Raw genomic sequence first — 15457 nt, forward strand, 5'->3', positions numbered from 1 at the left:
CAGACTTACTTATATACTATTATAATCAGAAATAATATTCCTTTACTGAAAGTCAGAGTATATGGTGTGCTTAATACAATTGAAAAGATGAGCTTGAGGAGAATTGTGAGTGTTCTAGCCAGAAGTGACTGCTGGAATAAAATTCTTAGTCTTGAAGACCAAAGCGAAGCTGAGGATAAACAATCGAGTAAGTCTGTTTTTAAAAATCTGCCCATCCAGGTTCAGATGTATAGGTTGATAGATAAGAAGGGTATTTCCATTAAGGCAAGTAAGATTTGCAATCCTAACTCTTTATCATACATTTCTTTCTGCATTTTCTCTTTCCCCACTAGAATGTAAACTCCGTGAGAGCAAGGACTTTGTTTTATTCACTGCTATTTCCTCAATATCTAAAACAGGTTTTCTCAAACTCAGCACTAGTGATATTTTAGACCAGATAATTTTTGTTGGTTGGGGTGGGGGGCTTTCCCCTCCATTGTAGGATATTCGGCAGCATCCCTAAAGGCTTTACCCACTAGATGCCAGTAGTATCTCCACCCTCATCCCCAAGTCATAACAAATAATATTGTCTCCAGACATTGTCAACTGAACCCTAGGGGGCAACATTGCCTCCCACTGAGGGTCACTGGTCTAGAATAATACTTGGCATGTAATAGGCACTGAGTATTTGTTGAATAGTTGAATGATTAAATTTGTTATGTTTGAATTCTCATACAAACTTTTCCAAATTTCCTGAGCATGATCATTTATAAGCTCCCCTTAGATTTTGATACAATAACACATTGAAACAGTCATAATCAAAGCAATAGTGTAATTTTGAGTAGTAAGAATTAAAAGAGAAAAGCTGTAATACTTCATTCTTACTCTAATTTAAATGAGTAAATGAATTAGAGTGAGAATTTGATAAATATCCCCAAAACGGATATTCTAGATTAAAAACAACTCTATTTCAAACGGGCTTTGAATGAATACTGTATGTTTGCATTTTGTAGAATTTGAGATAGTCAACACATGTATACATTTTGAGCAATAACATTTTTGTGCATATCAATCATTTATTTATTTTTGTTTTAGTTCATACTGCTCAAGGTCAATAGCATTAGGGACATTACTGATAAGGTACCCAAGGATCATAGTCTAGATTAATTTATATATTACGACATCAAAGTTTGGTTACATGTATCATAGCTGGTGCTATAAGAGAAATATGCAACGAGGAATGAACTCAGTGCAGTTTCCTGGAATTAAAGAATTCTGATTTAAGTCCTAAATTTACCAAATGACCAAAAGGAAGGAGGTCTTGGGAAATTTATTTGGCTCTATTTTGCCTCCATTTTTTAGTGTATAAAAAGGAAATGCAAATATTTGGCCAACCCCACATTTAATAATTATAAATATAAAGATATCGGTATTTATAAAACTAAAAAAAAAAAGCTAAATTAATGCCTCTCAGTCTGACTCAAGATGACCCTACTGATGTCATCAATTATAAGGGAGCAATGAAAAATTGAATATACAATGATTTTTTTAATCTACACAGCAACCAGTAGAGTAACAGTAGATTTTGGGGTTTATTTATATTTAGGAAAGAATCCACTATTAGTGCCATTTAGGCTTGGAAGTTTGTGTGTAGGTAGGTAAGAGAATCCAGTTAATATCCTAATCCTAATAATCTAGAACAGTCAAAATAAAGCATGATTGTTTCAAATCAGTGTAGAGAGCTTAAATTGTTATAAATTTCCGTGAATTTACAGTTTAGATGGATTTGCACAAATATACATATCTGTAGCACATGAACTTTTCTACAATAAAAGATAAAGGAAAATTGGCAGAGTAGTATTAACTATGTGCCAGCTCTAGTGGTCAGTTTTGTCCGTCCACTGGGGCATGTCTGTTAGGGGAATCCATCCAACTGTAGCTTCTCAATCTCTTTTAATTAAAATATCATTAAAATATTTTTGGATTGGAAGAATTAATATTGTTAAAATGCCCACACTACCCAAAGCAACCTACAGATTCAATGCAATCCCTATCAAAATCCTAATGGCATTTTTTACAAAAACAGAAAAAAAAACCCTAAAATTCATATGTAACCACAAAAGACCCTGAATAGCCACAGCAATCTCCAACAAGAATGAAGTTGGAACTATCACGCTTCCTAATTTCAAAACATATAGTTTTTCAATAAATGTTATTGGGAAAACTGAATATCCACATGCAAAATAATTAAATTGGACCTCTATCTTAAACTATACATAAGAATTAACTTGAAATGGATTAAAGACTGAAATGTAAGACTTGAAATCAAGATCTCGAAGAGGTATCTTCATTCCCATGTTCACTGAAGCATTATTCACAATAGCCAAGGTATGGAAGCAACCTAAACGCCCATTGGTGGATGACTAGATAAAGAAAATGTGGTATATACATAAAATGGAATATTATTTAGCCTTAAGAAAGGAGGAAATCCTGCCATTTGTGATGGTGTGGATGAACTTGTAGGACATTATGCTAAATTAAATACACCAGACACAGAATGACAAATACTGTGTAATATGACTTACATGAGGAATCTAAAATAGTCTGACTCATAGAGGTAGAGAATAGAATGGGGTTGAAAGGAGTGGGGGAAGAGGGAATGGGAGGTATTAGTCAAAGAGCACAAAGTGTCAGTTAGAGATCTACTATATAGCATAGAGCATATGGTTCAGAATTCTGTACTGTATACTTAAAAACTTACTATGATGGTAGATCTTATGTCATATATTCCTATCACACAAGGTAATAATAATAATAATAATAATAATAGTAATAATAATAATAATAGTGGGTGATGAATATGTTTATGGCATAGTTTGTGATATGGTTTCATGGATGTGTACTTATCTCCAAACTCATCCAATTGTATGTAATAAATAAGTGCAGCTTTTTGTATGCCAATCATACCTCAATAAGGTGATTTTTAAAAACAATTTTGTCCTGCTCAGTCTGTTCTGTTACCTGACATGTCAAAATATTTCACCATACCTTTTTCTGATTTAAATTTCCTAAATGTTGCATATCCTGACTTATTCTATGATTGGAAACTGGAGTGAAGCATTTCTGAAAACACTAGAATGTTTTGCTTTCAAACCTTCCAATATATCCTGAATCACACCATCTTTCTGATTTCCCAGGTAGCCCCTTATAACATACACACATACAGATACATAATACATGATACCAACCAAACAATACTTTGAAACTCCAGTTTGGTAAAAAGTAAAAAGAGGAATAAAAATACCTGTCACTATTTTAGAAACCATTGCATCTTACAAGCCATCTATTTAAATACAAGTATTCACACACTGGGAGCTCCCTGTTGAGTAGATTAATTAGTGAGGCTGGAGCTAAATGCATGTTGGTAGAAATCTTACATTAAGAGAGATAGAGAACTGCACTAATTTTCTAATTCCAAGGTTCTGGGCTCCTGGTAAACCATCTCTGTGAGCACACCTGAGCATCCCATCAATCACATAACTTAAACACAGTGATTAACAGGGCTTGGATGTGAGAAGAGCCATACTTTCTCAACTTTTAGGCATTACCTTAAAACCTACTGAAAATCACATTTCTAAAAGAAAATCCAGTTTGCCCAATGTTTCAATGTGTGGGTAGGTATAAACTTACTCTGTTTCACTGAATATAAGTTCAACTTCAAAACACTAGGAAATGTCTTCATATGTTGCACCCTTCTTTTTTTTAAAGCTTATTTATTTATTTTTGAGAAAGAGGGAGGAGGAGCAGAGAGAGAAGGATAGAGAGAATCCCAAGCAGGCTCCATGCTGTCAGCACAGAGCCCAACGTGGGGCTGGATCTCAGGAACCATGAGATCATGACCTGAGCAAAATCAAGAGTCAGACGCTTAACCAACTGAGCCACCCAGGCACCCTGCACCCTTCTTTGACCTGCCTATATTTCTTTAACCTCCATCAAGATTCACATGATACTGGTGTTTTTTAAGAGCATACCTAAAAATAAAAATCTGTTTATATGAAATAGGGCCTCACTAAAAACAGGGCACCTGACTGAACATATCCAAGAAAAATGTTTTCAGAGCAACTTGGGTCCCAGATAGCAACCAAAGATGATATTCATTAATTCATTTCACCAAATGCTATGCCAGGCAATATTGGGGATTCAACAGTAAACAAAAGAGACCAAATCCCTGAATGCAGTGACTTACATTCTAGTAGATTGGAGCCGCCCCTCAGAAGTACTTCAGGCAGCAAAGGTGGAATAAAATTGCTTATTGGAATGTTGGGAAGTGTTTTCCTATTTTGCTGATTTTTTTTTTTTTTTGGAAATCTAATACATGACTCCTTATCCCACTTACTATTCACAACAAACCTGAAAAATGATTATTATCCCCCTTTTACAAAAAAAAAAAAAAGCAATTAGAGAACAGTATAGGACAACATAGCAAGTAACAGTGGAAACTCTTTCAAGATTCTGATTCCAAAGCGGAGTTTATTCCATTAGTCCGCAGCTCATCTACTCCCAGTTGTAATGGTATTCCCGAGTTCCATCACACTCTTAAGTCAAAGGGGGTGAGGGCAGGCTGATTAAGGGAAAAGCAAGCATTTCCCCTCAAAGCACAACTCCATGGTTGGCATCCTCAAAACAAGCTTTGAATCAGTGCATTCCTTTTTCTCCACTGGGTAGCTAGTAATAGGTCACTCTAATCAACTCTTTATTCAACTCTCTATTAGAAGTCACAACCTCCCAAGCTTACCCAGAAAAACTAACTCACCCTCTTGTTTCTCTAAAGCACTGAGGCATGTTTACAACTGCAAACAAGAAAACAGGGTATGAGCCAGAGAAGAGCATCTGAATACAATATCATAAAGATTCAGGCTGGAACTGAAATAGAATTAGAGCATTCTCAAGGTTGATGGGTACTTCTTCACGTTCCATTTGTAGCATGAAAATTGACAATATCATTTAAATAAAATATGTGTTTGCATTTACTTCTGCAAAAACTTCAATTGTTCTCCATCTTTGCAAACTTGGCAAGACTTTAATAGTTTCATTTAAGAGTAACTTACGATTTATAGGTTTTCCTAGTGTTTTAAGGCTCTAATTATACTCCTTTCCTCAAATCTCCCCTAAAGTACACATAATGCTCATCAAATAAAAGTGAAGATGTACTTATATTGATATTTTTCAAATTTTCATATTTAATTCCTTTCATTTTAGGCTACTACCCATACTATCATTATAAGAATTTGTCTGTTAAAATATGTTCCAACTAAAGCTTGGTAGGCTTTGAATGCTCGATAAAAATCATTCTCTGAGGCTAATGAAGACAGAAACTCTGCCTGTAACAATATTAAGTTTGTTTTCACTGGTGATTCACAGAAGTGAGCAATCTGTCAGTAATACATTGAGTGAAATTACTTGTCTTGTAGGAATAACTGCTGACAGTCACTTTATCTCAGGGCTGACCCAAACATATCCCTGCTGACAAACAAATTACTATGTCTAACTTTGAAAAGGTAACTAGCTTTTTTTTAATTTTGATTGGTCTTTCAGAATACCCTATACATATACTCAGTCTCATCCTTCATTGTATTAAAAAAAAGCCACAAAAAGTGTTTTGGGGGGACAGGTGTGAATTAATGAGAAAGAAAAAAAAAGGAAGGAAAGAAAAACTCCATCATTTGGCACTAAGAAAAAGAACTGTGATTGCTTCTTTCCAAGACCATTATGCAGATAAAACTGGTAAGTGCGTCTACCCAACATTAAGACTGGCAGGGCCGCCAGTGACTGACTGGGTGAGTGAACACATTACTGAGACAGTATTGTAGGAATTAATTTTCTTCAATAAAGTGATTTTTAAGGCTCATATATTTCACAATCTAAACATATGTCACTGTTTCATAAACAAAATAAATGGATTAAAATAATACATTACCAATATGCTGACATGTGGAGATATTTTAATTAGAAATTCTTAAGCTGTGTGATATTTAACTGCTGTATTTGCTAAAGAGAAGCATGCATCATTTAATAAGAAGGCATGAGACAGGTGTATCACTTTGCACGATATGGTAGGGATTGTATTTAACATAAGCTACATCTATGAAGCAACATTACTCCCAATTAAAAACAAAACAAAATAAAATTACTTTTAAGGATCTATCATATTGAAAGTAACCACATATAATTAATTGATACATTAAAACCACTTTTTCATTAAGGAAAAAAAAGAAGTAACTCAGAGCTTAGATTCTGAGATAATCTTTCTTCAGAAACAATTTAACATCTTAGCTATTTAAAGGCCATATTTACATGACTGCCTCATTATACTGGTCCCCCTCCCTTAACATTCTTTTTGATGTACTTGAAGGACCAATGCTAACATAGCTGAGGAAAGCAAATGGCAACTGGTCCTGAAATTTATACGGGCAGAGAATTGGAATAAGTAGCAATATAATATATTGTTTACTGTAGCAAGTGCCCTCTGTTCTCTAAAGGTCAAAAGCACTGTAACCTTAGAGTTACAGTTTCTGATTGTTCCCAGGGTTAAATACATTATCAAAATTAATGGTTCAAGCCCCTCAACCTTCAGATATATGAGTATTCAAGCCTCCATCTGCTGAACTGTTCAACTAAAAATAGCATTCTTCGGCCTTCTCTCTCCTAATATTGTGCCCCTGAGGCAGAGAAAACCATGCCTTAGATCAGCACAGAGGACCAAAAAAAAAAAAAAAAAAAGAAAGAAAGAAAGAAAAAGAAAAAGGAAAAGAAAAAGAAAAAGGAAAGAAAAGAAAGGAAAAAAAAGAAAAGTCTTTCCTGTATCTTCCTTATTTTAAAGAAAGAAAGAAAACTGTAATATGCTAATGTAAGGAGGGTCTTTCCACTTTAAATACCTTTTTTATACTTGATAAGAAAATTTCAGGCTTTCCGTCTAGAACTATAAATGCTGTTAAAATTTATCCAGGCTCATTAATGTTAAAAGTGACAACCTTCGAAGAACAAATTAGCTGTGACATCAGGTAGAGAGGACCAGTTCTGAGCAATGCAGCCAGATGTATACGAAAGTGGTGAGGTAGGGTGATGGTGGCATGTATATGTTATGGGCTTTTCTTCCTAAGAATCTCTGTTTAGAAATAAAACCAGTTAACATAATTGTAATTTTTCCTTAGTATCAACAGTCTATCATAACCGTGATTGGTAACAGGGTTGTAACATTTTTGCTTCTCAAAGGAAGGGAGAATTAGAAAAGAAAGCAGACTTCAAAATCAATAAAGCAGATACTGTTAAATATTCTCTCTACTTTTGCTTAATATTTAAAATGTTAAATGTCTGGAGTAGCTTAGATATGTGTGTCTACTGTGCTTTTTGTGGGTGTCCCAATAAACATGTGATACTCATACCAGACAAATTTGGGAAACTTGCCTTTTAAACAAGGTCAGCCTTTTCTCACCAGTGTACCATATAAGCAAACAGAGCAAGAGTTTCCTGACATGCAGGGGGGCAGAGGGGAAGGTGCAAAAAATGAAAGCAAAGAAACAGAGTGAGAATAATAAAAAAAAAATCCAGAAAACTTTCAAATGGGCAAAGTTGGCAAAGTCTGAGGAGGTCCTGCACGAAGGGGCTCTATTTATCCTAATGAAAGTGACAGGCATATGGCAGAGGTTGTGCTTCTAGATCAGCGTTGCTACAGAACTACATAGATCTGGCACTCATATAAATGACATCATAATTTCCAGAAACCCCACAGAAGCCAGATTTGACAGCACCGGGGGTCGGTGATGGTGTCAGGGAGAGAAGTCAATCTAAGTGAAAAATTAGCAAAAGAAGTGATTGGGTAGCAAACTGCTACCAGAAAAAGGCTGCTGGGCTAGATCTCAACACCTCAAGCGAAAATAAAAGTCAAAGGGAGGAAGTCTTGAATTTGAGCCAGGACCACCTGCTTTCACATTCATCCAAGCACTTAAACATTTAACAAACTATCTGTCCTGAGTGGGTAAGCTTGTTAACTGTCATCACACAGAAAGTCTTGTCCCTAATAAGCAGTTATCTCTCCATTTTAGGAATCCCAGGCCTGGTAGATCTTCAGAATGTCCAGAAATACAGCCCCTTCTCTATAGCCAAAAGAAAGCCTTACAGAAGAAATCCCTTCTTACTCTATAGAAGATAGCAGATACTTTGACAGTATATGCCTAGTCATGTCTGGGTGGGAACCCCCCCATATACTTCTTATATCAAAGTGAAAGGGAAAGAGGAAGGCAGGCCACAAACTTGGGAACTCTTCCTCAGGCTACTTCCAAGGTGGCTTTTGATCTTGTCCTCTTTTTTCTTCTTAGGAGTGAGCCTTCTCTATTATTTTTCAAAAATACAGATTCATAAGCAGCAGAGAAGATAATGCCAAAGGGATACTCTATTTATTATATAGTATTTGATACATATAGACTGCCAGAGCCAATAGGACTTGCATTTATACGTCACTTTGCTAGATGTAATTTTTTTCTTTTCTTTTTTTTGAGTTGAGTTTCCCATCCTAGGTTAGAATATAAAATTTAGTATTAGATCTAACCTAGTAAGTTATAGTGTGTTTCAGTCTGAGTAGCCTGTCTCAATTTGTGTGTGTGTGTATGTGTGTGTGTATGCATGTGTGTATGTGCGCGTGTGTGTGCGTTTGCATGTATGTATGTGTGTGTGTGTGTGTGTGTGTGTGTATGTGATTCAAACAGATAACTGGCAACCCTTCAGTAGCTGATAATCCTGGAGAGGAACTCCAGTGATATAAGAGAGAAATCAAGCATGAAATTATAAAGAAGGACTAGATACCTATGGCAGAAAAGGGTTTGGTTTTCAAAATAGCCATAAAAACCATCTTCTCCAGGTGGTAAGAATATCCCACAAAAACAACCAAGAGCTTTATTGGAAGTTAAATATGAAAGGGACACAACAGAAGTCAATGGGGCAAAAAGCAACCAGTCAGGCCCAGACACCCAGCCCTACCTCAGCCAGAGAAAACAAAATTTGGAAACTTGAATTAGACAGAGTCAGAAATCCTAGGTACTAACTCTAACTCCGGGAATATTGTGCAGCCTTGGTCTCTCTGAGCCTCCGTTGTTTTGTCTATACAAGCAGAATTATATTTTATCAACTTTGCAGCATGTTATATGGTCAGATGAGATTTTTTAAATGTTTAAGTATTTTTAAACTCTATACTACACTATACTTAAAAGGAACAAAAAAGTAAGGGAAAGGGCAGTGGTTTTGAAGGCACTTGTAAAGAATTTGCCTAAATATATAGCAATAAACAACCTAGGTCATTAGGGGCATTGGTCTGGGCCTTGCCTTTTTCTTTGAAAGAAAAGGAGCAAAAATGAGCCTCCTCAGGAATAAGAAAAAGGGAAAGGTCACATTTCAGTGTTTAGGTTGAGTGTTTGCCACTTAAAAAAAGAAAAATGCCTAGAATATGACTGAACAATCCAGTCCCCCACCCAATGAAGCACCAATGGAAGCATTCATACCTCAATCTGTTTGTGGTTGTAAGAGTGGCCACCACCATGTTCAAAGGTGTCCAAACTCCTGCCAAAACGGTCACTTAGGCCCTTTAGCCTTGGGTTAATTTGTGGGTGGGAGACATGACCCTTCTGTTTAGTAGCATATTCAGAAAAAAAAAAAAAGACAAAACATACTGTCAGAACTCATGAAACAGAACACATATTTCTAAATCCAGGGTACTGACCACACCAAAGAATAGAAAGTAGAAGGCTTAGGACCCAGACACTTTCATAAGAACTTTGTTATAGGACCAAGCAATGGTACTGGTTTCATACTTCTGCCTCTGACTCAAGAAGACATTCTATAGCATAGCTATGGGAAAAGGAGAAACAGATTAGGTTTATTACAAGTGAGGTTTCCGTTTAGGTTTTTCTAACTGCAGTTCCAGTGTTAGCAGTGGGGAAGGTAAAGTTTTGGAAGAGAGGTGGGTTGCTGATACTGTTAGGCAAAATTCCTAGCTCTGGTAGGCTGTCCATAATAGGTAACATCAGCAAGGCTTACAGGATGAGGCTTATGACAAAAACTCAGACGACTGCAAAAATTATTTATTTGAAGACCTAATTTAAAATGCTCACAATGATGTTTCCTCATGGTAAAATATTTGCGTATCTCTTATATCCAAGCCATATAGGGAATAGCAAAGAAGAAAAAAAAATGCCTAGCCAGATGCTATTCCTGGTAAGAAAATTAAAAAATAATCAGAGTAAATTAAAAGAATAAAAGACTATCTTTAAACTTTCCACTGTACTGAAATTCAAGTTCTTCACTATCATGTATTTTCTAAATGTTCAAATACTCAAAGTTTAACCATTATTTCAATGATATCATTGTTTGTTTTTGTTAAAATATGTATTCATATTTAAAGTCAACGTCCCATTAAAACGGTAGTGTTAGAAGGATGTAAAGATCACCTGGTCCTGTTGTAAACCCCTCACTTTACTGTGAAGAAGATAAAGTACAAATGTTTTTTTTATTCACCTTCCAAAACACTTTCTTCACAAGCTTAGCATATAAGTAAAGAACCCTAATCCAGAACTTGGTCAGATACCATGCCCAGACTTTCAACTTGGCATGAAGATAAAAATGAGAATGAGAGTACACATTTCTAGAGCAGTATGTTTACATATTACCAAATAGTTAAGGTAATTTGATAATAACTCCCTATTCTGTAAGCTACAAGAAGTAAAATACCCAACATTGTTTTCTGCTTTGATGTTTATGTGTAAAAGATAGTCAGGACATAAATGGAGACATGGATGGAAAATTGATAAGGAAAAAGCTGACATATCCAATAGCAACCAGCAATAAAAATTTGTAAAACCATTAACTCACTTGATAGAAAATACATAGTACTAAGTCATAATATCATTTTTCCTTTAAAAATACTGAAATTGGCAGTTTCCTCTCCTATTTTCAGTACAGTAAGTACACAAGGTGTTAATCCTTCTAGGCTATGCTTAAAAATTTTTTAACACTCAGGCCATTATTTAGCATACAGCTGGTTAGCAGTTTTCCACTAAGGAACTGGCTTGTATCCCACAGTTTTTTCTTCTGTCACTTACCTGGAGCTGTAAAGGGCTGAGTCCAGAAGTAGCAGCAGCTGCCATTGTTGATGAAATGAACTGTACAGGGTAGTTATCACCTGTCGGAAAGAACAATGCATACAGGTTTAGACAATGCACAGGGAATAGCAGCAGACAAGTACAAACATGGTTCTTGGATTGCCTGAGCTTTACAACATTGCTCTAAGCCCAAACATCTGCAGAAACAAAAGGCTTAGTTGGGCATAGACTTGCAGTGCTGCCTTGGAACTTTTTGTTAACAGATAGCTGGTAGGCAAACTGGCAAAACATGAATGTGATGTTAAAAAAATTAAATGTGCAATTCAAGCATGTTCACTCCATTACAAATCTTGTAATACATCATTTTTTAAGAGTAAAAAAATATCTTAAAGCCAGGCTGACAGTTCACTGAGAAAGTATTAAGGTTTTTATGTTAGAACAACAAAAAGTTTTGGCTTGGTAGGCAAGGCAGAGTATTAGAGTCCAAAAAAGATTATGAGCTATTGACTGTCCATAGCCCCAAATTTTATCTTATAAAAAATAAAGAAAAAAAATTTTAAAGATGCAACTTCTTTCGTTTGATGGGGTGAGTAGGAAGCTAATCTTATCTGCCAACATTCTATGAAGTGCCTGGTATCACAAAGAGAGTGGAAACCATATTCTACATGGGATATTTGTACTAAAGGTCTGGTAGAGATTGAACACGGTCCAGCTGAGATCAAGGCTACATCTTAATGTTGTACTCCATACCACTCCCGAGAAGGGCAATAAAATACTTTCTGTGACCTGAGAACACAGACTGTGTGCAGCGACGTGAAGAACCAAGAGAAAGTAATGAAGAATGTATTGTGATAGTGGTAACTGAAGTCAAAATTAATACTTGTGGATAAATTACACAATATCAGTGATTTAATGGAGTATCACTTTGGCTGCAGCTACTTATTTAAAGTCAGTGTTATGTACTATCTCTAGGCTATATTTTAATAGGCTGTTCCTCCACACATTTTTGACATTTGTAATAATCATGCTGTTTTGCATGAACTTTTCCACACCGAAAGCTGAATGTAATAATGAAGGGAGAGTGTAGAAAGAATCACAGTAATAAAGGTAGTCAATTGGAAAGCAATAAAATCTCTTTTTTCTGCATGGACACTGATACCTGGAGCCTTCCTGGCGCTCCCGGTTCCCTGGAACTCATCCTGCTTGCCACATGAAGTGCTACTCAGCTGGCCCAATGTAAATGTTAAGTTGCTTTCACTTTTAACAAATTGTGAGCTTCTAATCTACACAGTCTCTTTGCATCATATCCATAATACCTCATCAGACCATTGAGCACAGTGTGTGCTTGTACACAGTCCAGTAACAATTGGCTTCTGATTGCATATGGAGCACTGCTACAATGCATTCACTCACACTATATTGTGCTGGTCTCCTATGGAGTAATGTTCAAAATATCTGATCTTGTTTTTCCCCTTCCATGAGGCTGATTTTGGTTTGCAGGGCTACATGAGCTTTTTAAAAAGGATAACTAGGCCAAATTATTTTTTATAGTAAATGACTGTCGCTTTATGCTTAAATAATTCTGCTGATCTTCTTGATATTTAAACTAAATTATCTGAAGAAAGAATGTCCTAATTTAAGTCAAATAGTATTTCTTTGGTTGATATCTTATCAGGTTCAAAAAAAAATCACAAAACGATACTGAATTAATGATGCTTCAAAAATAGGAGAAAAAAAAATCGCCATTCCAACCATCAACATGGACTGCCTCCCGGAACATTTTAGAGCTGTTCTTTCTTTAAATATCATGCATTATTCATACTAACTCTAAACCACAACCCCCCTCCCTGTAAGTTTAATACCAGTTGCTTTATTTGTACTAAAACATTTTTCATGTCAAACATATTTAAAAAAACCAAACTCTAAAAGAATTCCCTGGGGCACTCCTTTTTTCATAGCTGTCATGCTTCTATGCTATGAAATAGCTGATTTTTTTTTTATAGTTTTTGGCTTGCCAGTTAATTTATTACTATCTCTACCACACCCTGTAGTACTCTCCAGCTCACCTGCTGGCTACAAACAGCTTTCTTTCCACTGCTGACAAGCATATTTTAAAAATGTTCTTAACCTTTCTGCCGGTTTGAATCTGTATATCTGAATATAATCTTTGGAAAGCTATTTCTCCAGAATGCATCACTGTATCAATACTAAAAGTAAAAATGAATACATTAGAGCAACAGAGCACATTACAGAGAATGATTAGAAGATAGAGAAAAAGGGAAAGGCAGGAGAGGGAGAAGATAAGGGGGAGGAAGAGATGGGGGTTAAAAGTAGCAGAGAAAAAATGTTAAGAGGGAGAGGGATTTAGGGTATTGCAAAGTTTAATTTTTTAATAACAAAGTTATGTGCTTCACCCCCACCCCTTTAATTTTCTCTTTGTAAGAGTCGGTCAAGTAAAAGTTCTCAGTGGCTGACTTGGCAAGGAATCAGTCAACATGTTGTAGCAATTTTTTTCAAATTTGTCTCTGGATTTGAAATGCTTGCGTGAGGATCCATTCTTTTTAAATTTGTACAAAGGAAGATGAAGCCTGTTGGAACAGGTTGGCTTTAGGTACTACTGTAATCTGGCCCTTGCTACCTCCAGCATAAAAAAGACAACCTCTAAGAGCCAATCTGGCAAATCATGCCCATTCTGTAAATTCATCTTTCCAGCCTTCTAGAATTTTCAACGGACTATTTTCATCTGAAGATTACAGAACAAATAAAACCTATGGAAAATGTGCCTGACATTAGTTTCACTTATCACAATAGGCAACATTCCTTCAGAACCAAACCAGCTCTACAGCAAGAGTCCATGAATGAGAGAAAGTACATTTTTTAAAAAAAATTCAAGGAAAGTGAAATGTAGCCAAAACTTATTAAAACTTAAACACAGGAGAAGGCAGAACTTATACTAAGAACCTAGGACCCATTAGACTCATGCTATCTCCTGCAAGAATATTCCTAGTTTCTGTAATTCAAATACAGATTTCACTTTTATGAAAGAGTCAAACTCTCATGGGTAAAATCCTGTCCATTTACTTTGATTCTTCAGAACGACAAGGTCTCCTGGGATATTAACTTCAGAATTAACCTACTGAAGAAATCACTTGGAGAGGTTGGAAGGAGTCGAGAGGAAAAAATACATTAACCTAGAAGACAAGATTCAAGGACTCTTCAGTAATTGGTTCAAAGTCTCAAACTTCATTTTCCACCCTCCAATACAGAAGAAAAATACACCACACACCCCTAACTACCTTAAAGATTATTGTGTGGTGGTATCATCGGATAATGGTAAATTATTTGAGTTTCCAAACAACTGATAGGTAGATCCCACTTTTATAAGTTATCCTCATTCTTGCTACAATAAGGAAATATTTCAATCACAACCACCAGTCCAGACTTGGACATGCCACTTTGCATCTTGACTGGATGTCCATATTCAGAATAGCGAAATATTACAACTCCTCTATATTCTGAAAGAATTCCATCATCAATCTGCATTTATCTCTGTGAGGCATCATACTGCAGGAAAAGTTAGCAGGTAATGAATGACACAGTTAGAAATCCTAAAAATAAAATGGCACCATCAATTTGTTCTGGACAAAAATTTTTTAAAAAATGGTATGGGTAACAGTATCTATTGTGGAGATCACCATGCTCTTATTGGTCTTGCTAAATTTCTCCTCTATTCACCAAACAATAGATCCCAGGGCATTTTCTAAGAACATGTGAATTGTTTTTCATACCTTTAAAGAAGATAAGAATTAAGAATCAATCTTAATTTCTTCACTTATTTTATTGATACATCCAGACTACTGACCAATTATATGAAAATCCATGGAATTTGTCACAATAGCAATTAAAGAAGTGAATGCGGATAAACTGATATAAATCCATCTGTTACAAGAAATCAACTTAAAATATCAACTCAAAGTTCATGCCTTAAAATAGTTCACCAACGATACAGCCTCTGTATATAACGGAGGCATAGTTAAAATAATCTTGATCTCCAAAAACTAGGTTAGTTTACATGGATGTGCATATTTTTTCCTTGGACCTCAACACTCTTACTTAAAAATGAATTACAAGGGCTCCTGGATAGCTCAGTTGGTTAAGCATCCCACTCCCGATTTTGGCTCAGGTTATGATCTCACAGTCATGCAATAGAACCCTGTCTTGGACTCTGCACAAAGCATGGAATATGCTTAAGATTCTCTCTTTCCCTCTGCCCCTCTTCCCTGCCCATGCATGCGCTCTCTCTCTCTTTCTCTCTCTCTCAATAAATAAAT

General features: G+C 35.8%; 1 protein-coding gene across 9 annotated transcripts in view; it reads right to left on the reverse strand.

Moving 5' to 3' along the window:
- Positions 1-15457, reverse strand: part of SOX6 (SRY-box transcription factor 6) — a 620069-nt gene that overhangs the window by 110796 nt on the left and 493816 nt on the right. For 5 of the 9 annotated variants that reach the window (XM_030330807.1, XM_030330812.1, XM_030330808.1 and 2 more), the window contains 2 exons: positions 11127-11206; positions 9531-9653 (listed from right to left, as the gene is read on the reverse strand). In XM_030330807.1, the coding sequence (XP_030186667.1) occupies positions 9531-9653; positions 11127-11206 (203 nt within the window). The remainder of the gene's footprint in view (positions 1-9530; positions 9654-11126; positions 11207-15457) is intronic. The other 4 variants (XM_030330815.1, XM_032594837.1, XM_030330814.1 and 1 more) reach the window with 1 other exon arrangement.

Source organism: Lynx canadensis, chromosome D1, assembly GCF_007474595.2.
Source record: "Lynx canadensis isolate LIC74 chromosome D1, mLynCan4.pri.v2, whole genome shotgun sequence".
NCBI lineage: Eukaryota > Metazoa > Chordata > Mammalia > Carnivora > Felidae > Lynx > Lynx canadensis.